The sequence below is a fragment of the Diachasma alloeum genome, unplaced genomic scaffold (assembly GCF_001412515.2).
Source record: "Diachasma alloeum isolate Michigan unplaced genomic scaffold, Dall2.0 Dall_scaffold_00547, whole genome shotgun sequence".
Classification (NCBI taxonomy): domain Eukaryota; kingdom Metazoa; phylum Arthropoda; class Insecta; order Hymenoptera; family Braconidae; genus Diachasma; species Diachasma alloeum.
This window is the reverse complement of record NW_021680679.1, coordinates 956,911-978,257: the sequence shown is the minus strand read 5'-3', so window position 1 is coordinate 978,257 and position 21,347 is coordinate 956,911. Positions and strand designations below refer to the sequence as shown.

At 37.1% G+C, this 21,347-nt stretch overlaps 3 protein-coding genes across 5 annotated transcripts in view; 1 reads left to right on the top strand and 2 right to left on the bottom strand.

The window, feature by feature from the left end:
* The first annotated feature begins 2,019 nt into the window (after window positions 1-2,019).
* Window positions 2,020-7,532, top strand: LOC107043107 (proline-rich protein 4-like). The gene is made up of 6 exons (XM_015264421.2): window positions 2,020-2,040; window positions 3,043-3,442; window positions 4,328-4,624; window positions 6,996-7,082; window positions 7,147-7,316; window positions 7,392-7,532. Exons 1-6 carry the CDS (start codon window positions 2,020-2,022, stop codon window positions 7,530-7,532), a joined length of 1,116 nt encoding a protein of 371 aa, XP_015119907.2.
* A 1,493-nt stretch (window positions 7,533-9,025) lies between these two features.
* On the bottom strand, window positions 9,026-11,655 carry LOC107043100. Its single transcript, XM_015264412.1, has 5 exons — window positions 11,638-11,655; window positions 10,680-10,922; window positions 10,216-10,412; window positions 9,540-9,777; window positions 9,026-9,460 (listed from the first exon to the last, which is right to left on the bottom strand). The coding sequence occupies exons 1-5, from the start codon at window positions 11,653-11,655 to the stop codon at window positions 9,350-9,352; spliced, it is 807 nt and encodes a 268-aa protein (XP_015119898.1). The 3' UTR covers window positions 9,026-9,349.
* Window positions 11,656-12,202: 547 nt separating this feature from the next.
* Window positions 12,203-21,347, bottom strand: part of LOC107043139 (1-phosphatidylinositol 4,5-bisphosphate phosphodiesterase) — a 26,421-nt gene continuing 17,276 nt past the window's right edge. For 2 of the 3 annotated variants that reach the window (XM_015264473.2, XM_015264475.2), the window contains 11 exons: window positions 19,686-19,896; window positions 19,354-19,612; window positions 17,766-17,963; window positions 17,444-17,648; window positions 17,212-17,369; window positions 15,885-16,091; window positions 15,439-15,808; window positions 15,052-15,201; window positions 13,841-14,018; window positions 13,075-13,525; window positions 12,203-13,006 (listed from right to left, as the gene is read on the bottom strand). In XM_015264473.2, the coding sequence (XP_015119959.1) occupies window positions 12,938-13,006; window positions 13,075-13,525; window positions 13,841-14,018; window positions 15,052-15,201; window positions 15,439-15,808; window positions 15,885-16,091; window positions 17,212-17,369; window positions 17,444-17,648; window positions 17,766-17,963; window positions 19,354-19,612; window positions 19,686-19,896 (2,456 nt within the window). In that variant the 3' untranslated portion in view covers window positions 12,203-12,937. The remainder of the gene's footprint in view (window positions 13,007-13,074; window positions 13,526-13,840; window positions 14,019-15,051; window positions 15,202-15,438; window positions 15,809-15,884; window positions 16,092-17,211; window positions 17,370-17,443; window positions 17,649-17,765; window positions 17,964-19,353; window positions 19,613-19,685; window positions 19,897-21,347) is intronic. The other variant, XM_015264474.2, reaches the window with a different exon arrangement.

Genomic DNA, 21,347 nt, shown 5'->3' with positions numbered 1-21,347 from the left:
TTCGCTGGCGAAGAAGGGGCCTTCCGTAAGTCCAAATTCCAAGAAGTTCCACTGTATTGCTATAAGCAAAAAAATGTGTATGTCGACCCTTAAGGCGTTTCGTCAGGAAATGACATGTGCCAGTCTGTTGATACCGTTGCGTGCCAGATTGTTCAATGTTTTATAAACTTAATAATGTGTTTGGAGTTTCCAACATGGAATATTTCAGAGAATGATGTGACTATGTACTCAATTATCAGGAAACCTGAGGAAGCTTAAATTATCAGCGAAACGTCGCGAATTAACAATAATCTAGTGCAGTTGATTGTTTTCTCCACATTTTCCATGACCCTACTTCGTTAATATTAACCATGGAGATGAATAATAATTTCATTGGTCATTATTTACCTTTTTCGCACGAAATACCTTAACCCTAGTCTGGCTACCATACGCGACGGGGATTCCCCGCAAGTTATTTAAGCCTCAGCGTTGCCCAATTCACTCTACATTGCTCGGGCGCGTTTAACGAGTTTCCGACAACGTCGCGTCCCGGGCAATTTCATTCAAGGTGTTTCCTCTATACTTCTCTCGGGTAAAGAGAGTTTCATTATTCTGGAGCCCTGATTGAATCCCTGAGTACTACAATTTTCAATTCTCCAGCGATTTTCGAACATGTCTTGAATATATTTTTTTGTCAGATTGATTTTTTCCCACCACTTAGGAGTGTCAAATTATTTTTATTAAATGTTTTTGTAATTATTGAAACAATAGAAAATGCATCAGAGACATGGCAATGTCGCACGGATCATTCCTACAGTTGATTCGGAATGAAAAAACTCACCCGTGTCGTATGCTCCTAGAAAAACCCTCATGTCTCTATACAATTTCTAGAAAGGCTTGAAAGATTCTACAAAACGGCGAAACGACAGATGTGAATTTAGAATTAGAAGCCAGCCCATTTAATTAATGAAGATTAATAAATTTTAGAAGCAGACTGGAATATTATATATTGTTTTAGTGAAAAAACGAATATCTGACGTGGGAGGATTCAATTGAGCCTCAATTCCCTCTCGAATCTCTCTATTTCTAACTTTATTTCAGCAACTCGACTTCTCCACAATTGAGGGTAAGATCTTATGGAAGGAATTGACCGTTTGCCTTACAGAAAAGGCAATTACAGACTTTATCTTCCGTCAATCCGAGGTTAACACACACAATTTTACCAGAAAAATCATGAAATTTGGACATTCTTGGGATTTTTTCAACTCGTTTTAACTCAACCAATTGCGATGAAAGAAAATCCATCGATCAAATCGTATTTGCATTAATCCGTGTTTTTTCTGGGAAAAATGACGTCCAAATTAATTTTTTTTTAATTGATCATTTTAGCCATTCTTCAACAATTTAATATTTTTTTCTCGAAAAGGAATGATTTTCCAAAAGTAATTTAAAATCAGCATTAAAATATCTATAACATGGGAGCAATTTCGTTTTCAAGATCGAATACGTCCGATTTTTGTCGAACAAAATGATAGATAATTAGGGGTACAATGAACGAAAAGAAGAATCATATTCCAAAATCGTAACATTACCCATTACTGTAGTTATTATTCTCAGTAACTAAGGCTTTCATTAACGCAAGGAGGAAATTACATTCTCAACTGATTGAGGAAAATGCATGCACACTGCAAACAATGCTGTTCGGCGACCATCATGAGGAACTACTCGAGAGGGTCCTCAGAAAGAAAGAGAGAGGATAGATTTTCAGACATTCACCATTTCCACAAGAATAAAAATGTCCCACGCCCAATACCTCCATATGACCGCCGTAATAATGCCCGCAGTTACTTAAATATGGACTGAAAAATATTACAACTTAACATATCAAATCAATCCGGATAACAACACAACGAAACAAACTCTGTTGGCAGTGAAAGGCGAGATAGTATATCAGCCCGAGAAATGGCAATGGATACATCAGTCATAGCAGGGACTTCCTACGCTCAGCGCAACCTTTCCTCTTATTCTAACGAACTCATAATGAATATCATCAGTGGATTAGTGAGTAGAGCATTCATTGTAGAATATAGAAACATCAGACTGAGAAAAGAAAAGTTTTTTGAGAAGTACGTCTTCACTTGTATCAAGAAAAATTTCTTACAGTGAGAAAAAAAAACTTTCGTCGAGAGGTTTTGTACTTATCCCAAAGACGAGTGCTCCGTCGTAACGGCATTTTCAATCCATTTTAAATCAACGAAGTACTTCAACTAAAAATTTACTGACCTTTCGCACGAACAAATCACAAAAATTGTATTTAACAACAAAAAGTTTTGGATACTTATAACAAACTCAAGAAAAGAAATCAATTGTGAATATCACATATCTCTATTGAATATTTAAAAATTGCAGCGAATCTCGCATAATTCAATTTAATAAATGAAATGAAATTAATTAAATTAAATTTTTTTTAGTAATTAATTTCTTACTGTGAGAAAAAAGCCTTTCGTCGAGCGATTTTGTACTTATTTCTAAGACGAGTGTTCCGTCGCAACGGCATTTTCAATCCATTTTAAATCAATTATTTCCAACTTAATACACAATTTCTGATCATTTAAAATTATCTCCCGCACAAGTATTTCAACTGAAAATTGACTGACCATTCGCATGGACAAATCATAAAAATTGTATTTAACAACAAACAATGAGTTCTCGATACTTATAACAAACTCAAGAAACAAAATCAAATTTAATAAATATCACAAATCGCTATTAAAAAATTAAAAATTGAAATGAATCTCACATAATTCTATTTAATAAATGAAATAAAATAAAATAAAAGTCTATCGCCCTGTTGATACACAACAACAAGCATAATTTGTTTATAACAAGAAGGTGATTTCTCAAACCAAGTCTAGTTAAATTAATTAGTTCAACAGTTTTTAGTTTTAAATTTCGAATATTTTAATGCAAAAACCACTTGACTTGCTCCGAGAAATTTTTAGAGCAACTAAAAACTCTCTTGATTTTTTTTCTCACTGCATAACGGTCTGACTTGGTTCCCAGGTGCCCCTTATTTATTTGTTATCGTGGACTGAGGCGACACCGGTAACAATGTTTCTCACTGGTAACACGAATGGTCAACAAGTTTCATCGTTGTACCCTGGCCAGTGGAACAGAATCGCCCGGAGCTCTCTAGGCGGAGACTACGGTGGTGGTGATTATGGCACATCAGGTCACGGTGGATTTGAACCATCCACCGGGCATTTGGCTGACAGTCAACAGGATTATTCCCAATATGGACAGTTTACTCATGACACACAGGATTCTAATCACTTCTCTTCAGGGGGCCACGATGATCTCAGTGGTCATGATTTTCACGTTGATAATCATATTCATTCTGTACCGATATCTGAACATGTTGAAGTGACGAAACCAATCACGGTACCTGTCTATAAGGAAATAGGTAAGGTGCTATGCACGAAAAAAAATTCGTAGAAAAACCGCGAATTTTTTTAGGATTTCGATTCAAATTTCTCAGTTTTTGGCTGATTTTATTGAAGAATTCTGCAGCTCATCAGCGGTTTTTTCAATAGAAATGTGTGATGAAAAATATTCTACAGAAAAAGTCAATGGAATTCGATTTTTGTGTACAGCTTATTCTATTGTGATGTTTTCTGAGCTTTTCTGCTTGATTGTCTCAATGGAAAGACGAAAAATCAAGTGGAAAAAACTTCGTGTTGAGAATTTCAGTTGTGTAGAAAAAAATGGGTAAGGTTTCACATACGAGAAAAATTTCATAGAAAAACTTTGCGAATGCGTTAGGATTTCTATTCAACTTTCTAATTGTTTTTGAAGAATTCCGCAGCTTATTTGCGGTTTTTTCAATAGAAATGTGTAATGAAAAATATTCTATAGACAAAATCAGTGGAATTCGATTTTTCTGAGCTCCTGAGCTTTTCTGCCTGATTTTTTAAATGAAAAGAAAAATCAAGTGAAAAAAAACTTCATGTTGAGGATTTCTGTTGTGTAGAAACAATCTGATTCTTTCTATAAAATAGTTTCTATTTTTAAAACTAGTCGAATTCGGAATAGCAGTTCGATAGAAATCCCACAGAATTTTCTATCGAATTCATCCAATTTTCCTACGAATTTTTCTTGTCCGTTTCATAATCCGGAGTGCGCATTTACCAAAATTTCCGTTTTGCATCATAAATTTATTGTTCCGACAGTGGTTTCTTCCTCTAAAATGACTAGTTCCGGTCATTACTACCGGTCGTTTAAATAAATTATTAATGTTCGAAGAAGAAATTAAAACTCACAAATATTGACATTTTTAATATCTTTTCAGGAATTCCAGTGCCTCACCCGGTGAAAATTCACATACCTCATCCGGTGGCCGTGGAAGTAGCCCAGCCGTATCCAGTGATCATGCCAGTGTCGCAGCCCGTCCCGATCGAAATAATCAAGACTGTAGCGGTGCCCGTCGAGAAGAAGGTCCCCTATCCTGTGGAGAAACACATTCCCTTTCCCATTGAAAAACCAGTGCCAATCACAATTGAACGACACATTCCGGTTCCGGTTGAAAAACCATATCCCATTAGAATTCCAGTTTACAAAACAATCCATCATCACACTAAATCCCACGGCCATTAGGAACATTAGATTGTAACATTTGAATCCACTCCCCAACTACCATCGAATGGGTACGGAAATGATGATAACTTGTTACAAACGTAGTCTGATTCCATCGAATAAGTGATATTAAAGTTTTTGTTGTTTGTTACTTTGGAGTATTATTTTTTGTTGATTACTTTGTATACTCGACTTTTTGGAATAAACATGCGGATTGAGATATGAAAAGTTGGAAACCTTTTTTTTCCTGATGAAAAAGCTTTTGGCCACACCTGCATCGAGAGCTGCTGGCTTTCCCTCTCTGCCCAGCCGATCGAAATACTGCGCTCGCTCTCCAGGGAGAAGGGTACATTCACATCATATTGACTAATGGGTAAAGCCTCGCCTTCGAGTCGGCCAGTCTAACCCCCTCGGCTCGATTTTCAGACGAGATCACTGACATTCGTCTAACACAGCCCAAGTATAGTTTGTCTCGTTGTGAATGGCATTTTACACTCTACTTTCTTCGAGGATAGGAATAATTCACTGTCGAAAATTTGCAGAACAATATTTTACATGCATTGCTCCATGACGGTGTTCGGGATTTGTAAGGAAATTGCATTGATTTATGACGATGTTTTGAAAAATGAAGAATATGTCGTTTTTAGTCAATTTAATTTTCAGAATTGCTGATTATCGCTGAGATTGATCGGCTGTCGTTGCAGAGACGAAAGTTTTGATTTTGAGAGGCACACGGAGAGAAATGTTCAGTAAAAATTACGGAACTCACAATTCACTAACCGATTATGAAATCGACTCAGACAATTTAAGTGACGGTATCGTAATTTTTCACAGGAGATTCGGATAAGAATTACGGAACGCTCCGGAAAAATCCCGTGACAGTTCCGTAAAATTTCCTACAACCACCTTTCGCTCCGGAATTACGGAAAAGATACGTAATTTTTATTGAATATTTCTCTCCGTGCATGTTAATGATTTTTAGGAATCGGGTGATAGATTTCTAAAAATTCAAGATGAGTCACTGAAAATGACTGATGATGTCACTGAAAATTAGCGACAAACTCACTGAATTTCAGAATGTCGCACTCACTGAATTTCACAATCGCGAATTATCTCCCTTCAATTTATATTTGCATTTTTAATATACAATTATATTTTTTGTTGCATAGCTTAGCTATCACATATTCTATCCCGGTCGGGACTATCCAATTTCTTCAGAAATATTTCTTCAAAGGATAATCCTGCAAAGGACAATTTCTTCAAAAATATCCTGTGACGTCACAAGATGTGGGACAGTATATAAACTAATCGCGGATAAATTCCTGAAAATCAAAACTCTTCTTCCCCTCGCCCAACTTCAAATTTGTACATCTGCATCAATTAATCCCATCCGCGCATAATCACTCGACGCATTAAGCATCACCGACGCGAGTCCTCCAAACTCTCGACCAGATACCTGACTCCAATTGCTCTACGAAAACGCAATGAAATTGCCAGACTCCAAAGTATGGAGTGCGATGCTCCGAATAAGACATCGTTATTAACAAGTCGCGAGGAAAAAGGCGGAACCCATTAATAAAGAAAAAGGATTTGCGGGTGAAAGTTTCCGGGGCTATGATTATTTCACCCATTCTCCAATCACTATAAGAACCGAAGAGAAGAATAAGAATAATCCAAGCGATTGTTGATAAATCGTCGAACATTCACTATTTTCAGTCGCCGGGAGTAGTTGAAATGCGCCTGATATCCGATATGTATCATGTGAGAGGAATCTCTGGAATCATAATATTTCCGGGAGCATTGAAAGAATTAGAATTTCCGAAGCACCTTCACTGCTGCTTTTCATCCTCATTCTGATCTCGGAAAGAAGATATCGAAGGGGATATCCTTTACATGCCGGACCTTAATTCAGTGAAATAAGAGCTCACCACAAATAACTTTCCTATATGACGGGTAAAAGTGATTCACGTGGACTTTACACTTCTCAATGCTTCCACCGAATAACGATCCAAATTCGGAAAATTGACGTAATGAATGCGAAGATCTCGGATGATTACGATGCTCTTGTCTGAAGCCCTTCTGCTCCCACCTCCAGAATTATAATCCATCCGCATGTGGGTGGTGAATTGTATACCCTTCGGGAAGGGGTGAAAGTGAATTTTTCGCTCATCAGTGAAAGGTGAAAGATTCGTTGTAACTATATAAGCACGTGTTTTATACTCCGGGAGACATTTATCATTGAATTCTGAATCCACTCAAGTCCATCTCACCATGCGCTCACTGGTAAGAAGATTAAATCGTTTATTCACCCGGAAATTTATGTTATTATTCTTTAATTTACTTCTAGATTTTTAGTTTGGGCTTGATGGCTCTCATTGCTTCAGCCACAGCCAGCGATTACCATGAGCACGAGCACTCTACGTACGAAGAAAAAACGAAACCCGTTGAAATTCCTATTTATAAGAAATACGGTAAGTTTACTTGGGCATTGTGACGTGTTGGGACTTGTAATCCACTGGGATAATGGAATTTCAGCGATACCAATACCTCATCCGGTGCCTGTGAAGGTAGATCAGGAGATTAAAGTGCCGATTCCTAAGCCATATCAGGTTCAAGTCCGAATACCTCACCCCTATCCAGTCGAAGTAGTCAAAAATGTTGAGATACCGATAGAGAAACACGAGCCCTATGTCGTCGAGAAGAAGGTAGGTTTCATAATTTTGCAGCATTAATAGTCGACATTCTCCTCATCGAGTCATTTTTCCATCGATTTTTTTCAGGTACCCTTCATTGTGGAGAAACCATATCCCGTTTATGTGGATAAGAAATTTCCTGTACCTGTAGCGAAGCCATATCCAGTCCATGTGCCGATTTACAAACATGTATTCCATCACACTTCTGGTGGCAAAGGCTGGCATTAAATTCTACCCGTAAACAACAATTGTGACAATGCGCAGATTGTGATTTCGAAGGCCTTGCCTTACTTGTTATGTTTTCACTCTGAAATGTTTGTTTTTTTATGTAATTTAATAGTTTAATAAAAAAAGATGGTTGAAATTATTTGACTTCGCAATATTGACTTGAGATTTCGGGAATTAATTGAGCCTGATATCCCGAGGAACTATTAGAAGCTGCGATAAGTTATGATTCTCCCGCAAGTTATGCGGAAACACGTCTCATAAATTACACTCGGATCCAACATAAGTTATGAGATTTCGTTAAGCTATTTCGTGCGACTTATCATATGTACCAGGACGTAAAGCATTCTGATAGCTTGTAATAACCAAGCCCTCATTATTTTGAATGATCTCTATCTCATGAATATGTACATTTGCATTGATTGCGTCGGTATAAACCTATTTATATTCGGTGATATGAAGGATTTTCGCCTCTAAACGATGTAAAGTAGAACCCGGATTTTTTAAACTTGTCAAGACCGATCGTCTCCCTTATTTCAACATTAGTGGCCCTTTACAAAGTATATAGATTCTTCCTAAGATCTAGACCACATTTTCATTCTTACCGCCAAGAATTTCGCAATGTGTTAAAATATATTGTATTCATATTTTACGAGTTTACGTACAGTTAAGCCTTTATATAAGATACCTTAGAGACAGTAGGAGAGTGGAATTCCGAGAATCCGTTTACCCCCACTACGCGCGCTTATAGAGAGGAGAAAAATAGGGATCAGCGGTTTGACATAAAATACCTCGGTCGTTGCGCCCGAATTCTATGGAATATTCATTTTTACTGAATGGATATTGATAACTAATCAATTTATACGAGTTTAATGTTTTGAATTCGTATAGCCTGCGTTCCCTTTTCTCTCTAAACATAAGCCCGCGTGATAGAATGGCAGCTGATGTTGGGGGATTGTTGGGGGACTTGAGAATAATCACTTCTGGACAGCTGAAGTACAAATTATTGAAAGTACGTAAATTAATTGAATTTTAATTAGGCTTTATTTCATTAAGATAATTCTGCGTCATCATTTTAATAATTATAGCGTCGAAGAAAAGAGGTGACCCTTGGGATCGTTTAACCCTTCTGATTACTTCACTTGACTCTTACGTTTGAACTCTTGACCCTTAAGGTCATTTGACCCTTATGATCACTTCGTTCGTCCCTCCCGTTTGACCCTCAACTCCGTTTGATCCTTATAATCACTCTTTTTCCGTTGAAAAATTATCGAGGCCATAGGTATCTTATAAGAAGTATCTTATAAAGTGCCGAGAGTGGGGGTAGGCCTCGAGCGCTCGGAGCTCGAGGTATCTTATAGAGAAGTATCTTCTATAAAGCCTCTTTTCGAAAAATAATAACACTTCTGTATTCCTTCATCTCGTCTCGTTCCTTTCTAATGACATTCAAACAACTCTTGATATTATTCCATACAATTCTTTATTCAGAGGTCCTTTTGTCGATACAGTATTAAATCAGGACAGGGCATGATCACCAGTGTGTTATGCGCAGTACGTTGCGCGCTAGTCTCACGAGCTTACACGAGGCAACTCGGTGGGGATGAAGGGGATGACAAATCTAGTTACGATAGTCTAATTTGTGGAAATGTGGAGTTACTTTATCTTCCCTTTCTGCTTCATCACCATTATTTATTGCAACAAGTGGAAAAAATGACGAGATATTCTCGTAAATAGTAATCAGAAACCTTCACCAGTAATGATAATTATTTCCTGATTTTCAGATTTAGTAGACGCTTATTCTAGCGGGTGGATTAACTGTGTTAAGCCCAGGGATGATGGACTGAATACTGGTGGGGCACTGGCTTTGTGATTGCAGCATGGTGCACTGCTTTGGCAATTGCATGTTGCTTCGCAGCCGCGAGATCGCGGATCTAATCAAAGAAACATTCAAATTCAGGGCTCACAATTCAGTACTATTTCATTAATAATGCCAGTATTTTTGGTACAAACCTTTGCTTCCCGTTCAGTTTGACTTATTTGTTTGTCCACGTCTTGTTTCCGAAGTTGGGCAGCAGTTTCCGACGCATTTCGCTGTATAGCCGCTGCTGCAGCAGCCTCTCGGGCAGCTGCGAGACGCTGTGCTGCAGCCACAGCATCCTTCGACGTTGCTAATTTTTGTTGGAGAACTACAAGCTGCTGGGCGCTCGCTCGAGCTTCCGCTTGTGTGTGAGCAGAAATGGCCTCGGACCTATCGATCACCCAGATGAATGGGGCCATTCAAATATTACTTTACTTTTTTTACATTTTAGATCCCACAAATTCTACGACCCCCTCTCTGTTGCCGCGAATTTTAAAAACAAGAATAACAAAAAGAAGGCAACGATTGGGTGAACAATTAAATCTTTATGCGATGCTCTTTGGACATTTCGCTTCACTTATTAAATTGTGGCCATCACAGCACTTCGAATTTTCTCTTTGTGAATCTACGAGATAGTTTAAAGAACTCGTGAAACCTCTGTGTATTCGTGAGAAAAGAGGACGAGAGGAAAATTGCATTTACGATTTCGTCGATTAAAAATGGGAAAAAATGGGGTATCACATCAGAACCTAGAGGGGAAGTGGATAATTCACTTGAGTCTTACACGACAGTATCATATCGACGTGAGTTAAATAGATAAAATGTCACCTTTCCGCCGCTACGCGGGCAGCCGCTTCTTTGGCCAGTGCAATCTTCTGTTGTATGATAGTAGCTTGTTTGACTTCGGCAACTCGCTGTTGGGCCAGTAGAACATTCTCATTCGCGGCTTTAGCCTGCTGGATAGCTCGTATTATATCGGGCGTGTACGCTATGCTGGGAGTGCCTGGGATTGAATCTCTGAGAAGCTGAATTCGAGGATTAAATCATTTTTTGGTACTTTACTCAGAGAAATTCAGTTGCGAAGTGGTAAAACGATTTAAGTCGAGTTTTGGGGGTATATCTTTGAATCTAAGAGAGATAGAGTAATTTTCGTAAGAACCTTTTTTGTAGAGCGGATTAAGATGTACAAAAAAGGTTTTAACAAAAATTTTCCTACTTCCCTTAGATCCCGAGATATTCATTGAAAACTGACCAATAGCCAAAATCGACTTGACCTGTTTTTCGAAAAATACCTGGAGTGTTACGTCGTGAGTGGCTTGTGTTTGAACCCGACGCAGTTCAAGATCGGATGGTATTGGCCCTACCCATGGGCCTAAAGGACTCCCTGGTACCCACGGAGAGTCATACGCCGGGAGAAGACCAAATTGGTCAAACCCCGGCGGTCCGAAAAAATCAACACCACGTTTCAGCTTTCGATCCGTTTGAATTTCTTTCGCAGCTTCTGTCAAGTATGCTGACATGAGAAGCACAATACTCTGAAAATAACACAGCTGTTATTGCTAATCTACCATATCTACACCCAGAAAAATTATTTATTTGAATCAAGAAACATAAAAATAAAAATAAAAATCTTTATTTGAAATTTTTTTCTTGTTTCACGAATGTCGACGTGGAAATGAATAAACTTGTTTATTTGGTCCAAAAGAGAGGATTTTATTATATCAAATTAACAGTTTATGAATTTCAAATTCAATTTTTATGAAATTCACGGAAACAATTAATTCATTTCAAATTAAGAATTTTCTTATTTTAAGAAAATCACAATTTCATGTATTTTGTGAAGGAATATATAATGTAGAATATAAAGGAATAATAATTATTGCATTTTTCTCTTTCAATTGTTTTTTACTCAATTTTAATTCTGAAGCGATAATAAATTATTAGCATCAAATAAATTTTTATCAAGATCAAAGAAAAAATGTGTTTATTTCAAATAGAAAAATTGTCTTAATATACGAAAATTAATTAATTTGTTATTTATTGTTAACGAAGAATTTATTTTTGATCAAATAACGATTTATGAAAAATAAAAAAATCATTTATCTAATAGAAACGCGCCCTCAAATGAAGAAAAATGTTCAATTTAAATAAAAACTTTATGTCGTGTTATTTAAATAAACCTATTTATTTGATTCAAATGAATGATTTCCCTGGGTCTACTCGGAATTCCCGGTAAAATATAAAAATCACCATTGAAACGATCTTCATGATGCTGAGTTCGTAGCAGTACTGATAGCCGTAGGCCGTCCGAACTCCGGATTTATATACTTCATCAAAATTTGAGGTCTGTGTCAATTCAGGAAGTGAGGAAATTAATTAGAACTATCGTCGTTGAGTGAGAAAATACGTATTTTAGATGTAATTGTGGGCTTTGAGATCCATAATTGGACTCGATCCATAATTGTTTACTCGGAGTTCCTAAGGAGAAAGTCATTACATATATCAACTATTGTGTCTTCCTTTAGTGAACAAAAGTAATTAAAATCGATGGAGACAGCACCGGAACAACCGACTCTACTTCGGCATCACTAAGGTGGATATTCAGGCATCCAACGCTTGAATTTGGAATTTTTCCAAGGGGTTCGTTTGCACAGCGGTATCGAAGAATGTGTCCGCTGTCACTCGCGTCCGATGTCATCCGCATGAAGGGGCAAGGCAGCCGCAAACACGCCCCAAGGTGCCGTAGTGGGGGTATCCGTAATTTATTAACCGTAAAGTTGAGGACTCGCAGATATATATTGTTTAATACAAGCCATTTAATTAAGAATTAATGTTTATTGAAAGATTTTGGGACCAAATAAATAACAAAAAGTAATGTGAAGAGGAGTGACACGTCGGAGTGATCCATTCGGAAGCAAATTGCTAATTTATTAGCACCATTAACCAAACTCATTCATTAAAAAAAGCAAATGTCCACTTGTTTTTCATTCACTTCAATTTATTTTAATGAATAGAATTCAATATTATATAATAACAATATTTTTGCATCTAAAAATCCAAGAGATGGTGATGGCGCAATACAGACGACTCGTCTACAAGTTTTCATCATTTTTCAATATCTCGAAAATTATACTAAAAAGATTTCGACTAGATCACTTTTTTCTTCAATTATTGACTGCTCGATCTCGTACACCTACTCACGTTTGTCACGTGGAATGAGACCTTTATAAAAAAATATTGAGGAAATACTTACAGATATTCATAGTAATAATATGTGCTTTCGTGTATCATTTCATTTTAAAGTTTCATTTCTATAATGTTAAATTTCTTGGTTCTATTTCAATATCATTTTCTAAATCTTCAAGACGCCGAGTGATATGGCCACCGAGCACAAGCTTAAGGATGACCGTACTAACGCAAAGATCTTACTTGTTCCCAATTCCAATAATTCAACGATAATAGTTAATTATTTGAAGATTCTCTTTTAAATTACTTTTATATTTTAAGCTATAGACTATGCGGCGAATGGACTAAGCATCGGCGCAAGTAATCACACATAGAACTCATTCTTTGGACCCAGCTCATACTCAATTTCCTCATTTTTGTGCATCTCCAACACCTGGAAACATTCAATGATTCAATGAGATAATGTCTTCCTTCTGTCATCTCCATAAATGGAAACCTTACCCCATTCATTTCCTTCTGCAACTCCTCCAGTTGTTCATTATGTATCATCTTCAATTTTTCCTTCTCCCGATTTTGTATAATTTGTGCCATTTTGCGTTCTTCCATAAATTTCTTTGTGTTATTCTGCTGCTTCTCGCGCAGTCTTCCCTCCTTAATCTGCCTTGTCTTCAATGATTTATCATTCATCACCTCCCTAGTACTCTCTACTGACGATCTAGCTTGTTTAGCATTCATCTCTTTAATTTCTCTTTCGTGTCTAGCAATAAGTTGTTTCGTTTGACTCGATTGCGCTGCAATGCATAACTTTCGCAGCTGTATACGGCGCTCCTCCAAATGAGTGCGTATTAAGTCACGTTCCTCACGCCTCTGGCGTTCAGCAAGATGTGACCACTGGGCTGTCTGCTCTGAGACAGCTCTGCGAACGATTGGATCCCTCGATAAGTCGGCTTTGCTGAGTTTAAAAATTCCACGTGATTTAATTTTGATAATCAATTTCTCTCGTACATCAGTTGCTTCTAAATTTTTTTTCAGAATACACATGAATTTCGGATAATTAAACTCATTAGTGCGATGAGATTGGTAGGATGGAACGAGCAAATGCTATCAGAATGATGTGAGAAATGCTTCGATTGTGAGGATTAATCGACCGATGATTTGATCAACAGAATAAGTAAATGGAAACACATTTATGTTCTCCCCGAAACCAATGATCAAAATTAAACCACGCTTCCAGTACAAGGTCTATATTGGCGATTCATCTACTCACTTTTTTCCTTTTATCAATTTCTCAATAGCTGCACATTGCTGTTTTTGCACGGCATTTCGCTCCTTCTGCTGCCGCTTCTTCAGAGATTCCAAGTCTTTTTGTTGTTTACGAACGAGTTTCTGATATCCTTTTTCTTGGCGCAGTGACTCCACCGTGATCGGTTCAAATTCCATTATTTCTAACAGAATGGCAAAATGTTAGTATTTAGTGAACGATGGGAATTTAAAATACTGTTGATCAATTCGATGCTTTCTAATACAACAAGGGTATCTCAGAATTCTCTATAAAACTAATCTATCTGAATTTTCCGGAGAAAACTCGTCCGACTTAAACGAAATCGGAAAATAGTATATTTCGATGCGAGTGCGGAAAAGCGATTTTTGGCTCGTGAGAGTATATCACTCCTCCCACGAGCCGAAAAACAGTTCCCGTGAGTATCGAATGATATTTTTCAACTCAATGTGTGGAAAAGGGACGGTTCGAGTGCCTAAAAAGTTGCTTTTTCGCACAGCGAGATGAAACATTTATTTTATGAACGCTGACTAAATAAAATAGTGTTTAACCGATTTAGTCGACATATTGTGGATGTATAATATGTTAAGAGATTCATGCCAGAGAATTAATAAAATGAATGGGAGGGACGAGTAGAGTGATCGCATCAAGGATTCAACGGGAGAACAGAGTGAGTAGATCATCAATCCAGAATTCATCAATAGGAAAATTGAAATCATCTCCTGAAACGAGTGTAGTGTAGTTTTGGAACGGACATATATGGAATTCTATGACTCGGAGTAGAAATATGGATACAGGGAAAAGAAATTGAGAGGGTGAGAATGGCATAACTACGCCGCATAAGATCAGGATAATTCGAAGGTATCGAAGCTATCTGTTTTGACATCTTGGTCGGCACGTGCCAGATGGAATTAATTCTCAAACACTTACGTTTTCATGCTTTCGACATCTAAATGGATTTGAGTTGCGTGTGAGTACCGTGAAGGAGGCATGGAAATAAAATAAAGAATGGCTGAATTCTCTGGGAATTATGGATATTAAAATGAGTACCACTTGCACAGTATTTATCAGAGTTACTGGGATAAGTCTTTTTTTATTCCGTCTGAGTTACATGAGTTTTCCCCGGAAAATTCAGATAATCGAGTGTTATAGGGAATCCTGAGATACCCTCCTTTTATTAGGAAGTGTCGAATCATTACCTCGTGGTTTAGCAGTTTCCAGTTGTCGCGATTGTGAAGAATCGCCTGGAAATCTGTCACCCTCATCCATTCCTAAGCCTCGTAATCTTGCTTGGGATGTTATTTCTGTTTTTCTCGGAGCTCGAGGTGCAGTTAATGCATCCATAAACTCTGTAATAAGCAGTAAGTTGAAAGAAATATGACACATCCGCGATCTAATGTAAATGTGATGAGCCGATGACTGAACATTTCCCCTATTTTGCTTTGATTTCTAAAGCATTACTGATCATTCATCACGCGAAATTAATAAAGTCTCAGAAAAGGGCTTTAAATATGAGTTTGAGGATCGGCTAATGACACATTAAGAAGTGGCCAATTTTTTTTGATTGGATAAGTGACAATAAGAACCTTGAAATCCATCTGGCACGTAAATTTTAATCTCAATATTGCAGAATAGCATTGGCAGGGACATTGGAAAGTTAGCTTCTGTGCGTAGAGCAATATGCCGATATCCAGATTGCAGGCCATCAAGTGGAACAATTCTCTGCCCTAGCAAGCGTCCATTCTCATCATAAACTGCAAACCGCAGTGCTGCCAAGTCCGGTAACACGACTTTACGGAATAAGAACGGCTCCTCATTGTAGACGGGATTTAAGCCATTAGCCGGGATAACTTTAGTCCGAAACTCCTTCCGTATCGTATCTGTCGGTAGGCCATACATTTCAACCTCCACGTACGTGCCAACTTTCTTGTCTGATAAAAATTGTCCAGCAATGACCTGAAATGTATTTATATACAAACTCTGTATGGATGAACTCGTATAGACAAGAACCAATGAATTTCAAACTATTTACTTGGACACTGCATTGAGTAGCAATCACACCGTCAACTGGGCTCTCAGCGAATGGATCGAAACTTCGATCAGCGCGTCTCATGAAATCTGGCTTCAATAAATAACCCGACGAGCCGTTATATTCGAATTTACCTTGGTTGAGTTGCATTGGCAAGTCGGCCGTTTGGAAATTCAGTGAAACCATTTGGCAACCAGCGTTCCAAAAGACCTGAAGCAAATTCGTTGTTCTTTCATCAATTCATCCGGAGAATAGAAGAACAAGTGGACAATTGCATTTTTTCATAAATGAGTGTAGGTATTGTCACTACTAAGTTAGCAATTTGCTTCCGAATGGATTCTCCTTTTTTAATTCTTATTCCAGTATTCTCTTCTTCTATTTTTTTTGTCATAGTACCGTCATCGATGGAAATGTCATCAAAATTTTGCGTATTGCGATGTCACAAGATGTGAAACGCTGGAGAAAGTCCTCTTTAGTGGTAACTAACTGCGATAATCCGTCCATTCAACCCAATTCTTCATAATTCATTGCGATAACGTCACCGCGAGAGATCAATGAAGGTGATAAGGGATAGGTACGGGAAATATTCGTAGGAAAAAAAACTATCTCATGTAAAACCAAATAGTGAAATAAAATAGTAAATACTATTTAATTTTCTGTTTCGTTGAAATGAAATATCAAATAACTATTTTACTTGAATTTTAAAAAAAACATAAATAAATACTATTTGATCGACCGAAAATGTCAACTTGAAGTATATATTTCAAATAGTCTTCCATCGTGCTGAACTATCCAGGGTCAAGCTAAATAAACGTGACTTAGTCAAAAATTAATTTTAATATTTTGGCCTTTTTAGTGAAATTCAAAATTCAAAATTTGATATGAAGAATATTTAAAAAAAATCTTAATACAAAATGAAAAAAGAAATAAAATCACGTGCATGACAATTGTTGACAACAACTTTATGTAGAATCCAAGAAAAATAAACTGAGTTGAACTTGCTTGTGTTGAAAAATCATGTGTTAAAATGGTCCATGTTGAAAAGTCATATGTTGAGTTAACATATCTTGAAATATACGTGTATTATTTAGACGTGTTACCAAAAAAATTATATCGCTGTTGAAGGGAGGAGCTGGCCGGAGGTCCCGTACATCTACCTGATCACTCATAATTATTACACGAGATGTCTCAAAGAAATTTAAATTCATATTACCTAAGTCGCCTATGTCTAAAGTCACAAATTAATGGCTTGACCCTGTCTGATTACAAAGCATCCATTCGGAAGCAAAAATATCTTCAACAGGCCGCTCTAGCATGTAAATTTCTCTACCTGTGGCATATAATTAGAAGAGTCGGCTCGTGTGCCTTTCGGGTAGATCCGACTCATTTGGCGTTTGTTATAATTGACAAATTCAATAGCTGATGTCTTCAAGTGATTTAGACCGGTGTTCTCGGCGAAGGAAGACATGTTGTAATGGACATTCTTCTCTGAAGAAATGGAACAATATTTTCATGTATAATGGGACCTCTTTCGCACTCTATAAGGACAACATTCAACTTACGTTCTGCGATGTCGAAACCTTGGAACTTTATTGGTTGAGCATAATTCACCATTGAAGACAGCCAGGGGTGGACATTGGTGGTACTTCCAGTGTAAGGTACTTGCTGGACAACAGCCAGTTCCAGGCTGTCTCCTAGGCCGGCTGGACCGCCGCTGGAGTTCTGCGACTGTTGTTGCACGATGACATCAACAATTGCAGAGTCTACCTGGAAACAAGGGATTGCTAGGGTTCAAAAGTATTTTAGAATCGCAGAAATGTGAGATTAACGAGTGTTATGTCGTCAGACATTCCAATAATCCTGGAATAGGTATATTTGGATTACCGATTGCTGTTGCTCGACGACTGCTGCCACTCCTGGTGGTGCACTAGCGTCTTCTTTCACCTCATCTTCAATGACAAATTGCCCCTGTTTGAAGAGCTCCAATTCCTGCTTCTCGACTTCTGGCTTTAGTCTTTTGTTCTTAATGAGAATCTTACGTTTCAGGAGACTTGGCGGTGGCAACGATACGCCAGGCTCCAGCTGAGTAATTTATGAGATCAACAGTTGATCAGTTGACCTTTATGTTTTGTATACGAGGTGTTCCGTGTCAAGTGAGTCAACGACTGACCCTCATCCTCTTGGAAATTGATCTCGGTTTTTTCTACGACTAGAACAGGGTACGCGCTTCGAGCGCGTGTTTTCCATGGGTTCCAGAATAGTAAAACTTGATCGTTTCTCACTTTCATTAATTTTTATCTCAATAATGCAGGAAAAACGAATGGTTTTAGCGAAGTTTTTCACAATGAGAATTTAATTGTTGAATAATTTAATCGGAATCGCCATAATTCTCTTCATCTTCTTCGTTTCTCTTTTGCTTTTTGCATTTTTTTCTCATTTTTAGGGATGTATTATGTACTATAAACATATATACTATCTTATGTATATATATATATTTTTTTTTTTTTGAAGAACTATATCAATTTTTTTTATTGTTAAAAAAATTACAGTATAAAACATATTTGTATGGCATATACCTATATATATATTTTTTGTAAAAATATATATATGTATAAAAAAATAAGTTTTTTTAATAATTTTGCAATTTCGAGAAGAACACAATAAAAATAAAATAGATCCAGGACGAAATCGAACTTGTATGACGGCTCAAAATACTTGTTTTAATTATAAGAATTACAGAAGAAAAGATGAGAAAAATAAAAGGTGATATAATTTTGAAAATTCAAGTTTTTCAAATTTCTTTTTTTTTTTAAATTCGGTATTATGAGCTCCAGGGATCGCCAACAACATTAAATTTCTGTGATATTACAAGAATTTGACCCTTACATTAATGAAGATTTAAAATATGTTGATATAATTTTTCAAATAGTATAATATTAACAATCAGATTTTTTCGAATAATGATGAATTAAAATTTGTTAATATGGAACTGTAAATTTACCATGAATAATTCAAATTTCTTAAAAGCCGATTATCAATTACACAAATAATCGTCAATCTTCATACCTCGATTATCAATTGATAAAATGATTGAAAATTTGAATATCTAAATTGATAACTACAATATTTAACGGTAATTAAATATTATGAATTTAGCTATCCCTGAGCACCTAGGAATTGAAAAAAAAATTACCCAAAATCTTCTTATAGATGGCAGAAAATGGAAAATTTTGAGCCGTAATAAATCAAAATCGGTTGAATAGAACCCGAATTATCGAAAAAAAACGAAAAAGCAAAGAAAAAATCGTATCTCCGAAAAGGGCTGCCGAAAAAATCTGAAAAAAATTGAGAGACAGTTTGTCTATCTCCCCAATCGTATAAAAAATCGAGATCAATTTCCGAAGGGGTGAGGGTCAGCCGTTGACCCATTTAGCATGGAATACCTCATATTCACCATAATTATTAAGCTCACCGGATAATCTTTCACGGGCTCCTTCAGCAGGAGATCGCCCAGTATCTCATCGCAATATTTCGCCAGTTTATACTGCTGCGTCTTGCTACAGTGATTCTCAAAACTGAGAATAACCGGATAATCAGACGTGACGAATGCCGTGTCTCGAACAGCGTAAATAACATCCCTGAATAAGATATCAGTGCACATTGCTTTCCCATGGGTAATGATGGGCTCTTCGTCTTCGCCTTTTCCGTCCCAGCAGTCCAGCTCAACGCATCTGCTGACGGAAAATGGAATTGATGATCTGTGTCAAATGTCACCTGGTTAGGAATGGCATGCGATTACATCACCTGCAGCCTGCCAGCAGCACTTGTCTGTACATTTCCACGCTACTCTTGCCACCGAATTGCCGCCCACTCAAATAGGTATTGTGACTTGAATTTATGTAGTAGTGGGCCAATGGTTGATCCATATCCATGTAGACATCCAGTCTGTCGAGAAATACTGGAGCATTCTCGTCCGACATGAGATATCTTATAAAGCCATCCTTCGTCATTGTCTCTAGAAGAAACGAATGTGAGACATTATTCCATCTTTTCTTCTCTAAATCGTGTATTTGGCCTAAATATTACGGTAAACGCATGTTACATAAAATAATTTCTTTTTACATTAATTGAACACAGCAAGGTTCCTGTCTTAAGTGAAATTAATTAATTTGAATTGCCAGTGCCGCATCATCTAATATTCACTCAATTTATAAATTTGGTTGATATGAAGGATGAGAACGAGTGGGAAATTGCTCCAAATGGTCGTCTTGCACATCATTTTCTTCTATGGTATATAATTCGGTGTTTATTTTACTTTATTAAATTGAATGAGATTTATTTTTAAACAATTGTGTCAGATTTTCAACTTAGCTGAATGCTATCATTATCGTTATTCTTATTATCCCTTTTTTTCGTACAACCGATTGTCTTTTTTGCGGTCCTATCACTCCTCTCACCCCTTTGTTGCTTCACGGGCTGACATTCTCTTCCTAACTACGTGGCATTTACTTCAGGAGGTATATTTCCTATTCACGTTTCGGTGTTTATATTTTCGTTCAACGGTTTCCTAGTTATTGAAATTGGTTTTTTATCGGTTCTGCATTCCACAGGTTTGTCGTCTACATAAGCCACGTTTAGGCCGTTGTTGTCGTTTATTATTAATATATGATGGAAAATTCGAAATTTTCAAAAATCATCATAAAAATAAAATCAACAGATATAGCTATATCGTAATTATCGTTCAACTTCGACCGTGTGGCATTGAAACTAACATTTTAAGCTATAATTGAATTCATTTGAAGCATGACATCTCCAGATATCCCCGGAATTCCAATTTTCAAAAAATACAAAAATTTTGCAAATTTTTATATAAATCAAAACGACGATTATTGCTATCGCCTTCATCTTCGAAACTTTGATTTGTTTCGCCCACTCCCCGTAAAAATTATGTCACATGCGAACTTTCCTGTGATGCCATGTCATGCCGTATCGTTAACGGATAGCACCGCAATTTGTATGGGGCCATCTCACGAGATTGTGGTATATTTATCCCTCCCTGTAGTATGATAAGGACTTGCAGCATGCACATTTCCAGTGTCGAACGCAGAACCCTGACGTAAGATTTAGGACCGTAATGTTTAGGCCATTAACTGACTATTTGTGCTCATTCTGTAATAAGGTGGGGAGCTAAAAGCTCGTCGGAAATGTGTACCTCATACATACCTGATCAACTACATTGTTAAGGTGGGGGAATTAAGAAGGGGGGATGGTCCCTGATGAATCATGCAATATTGGAAAAAATCTGCCTGAAATATGTGTATCATACACGTCTCAAGTGAATTGTACATCAAATTTTCGGTCTGCGCTACTTTGGAAAAGCAACAATATTGATTTTATAGGAAAATAAAAGAGAGAGAGAGAGAGAGAGAGAGAGAGAGAGAGAGAGAGAGAGAGAGAGAGAGAGAG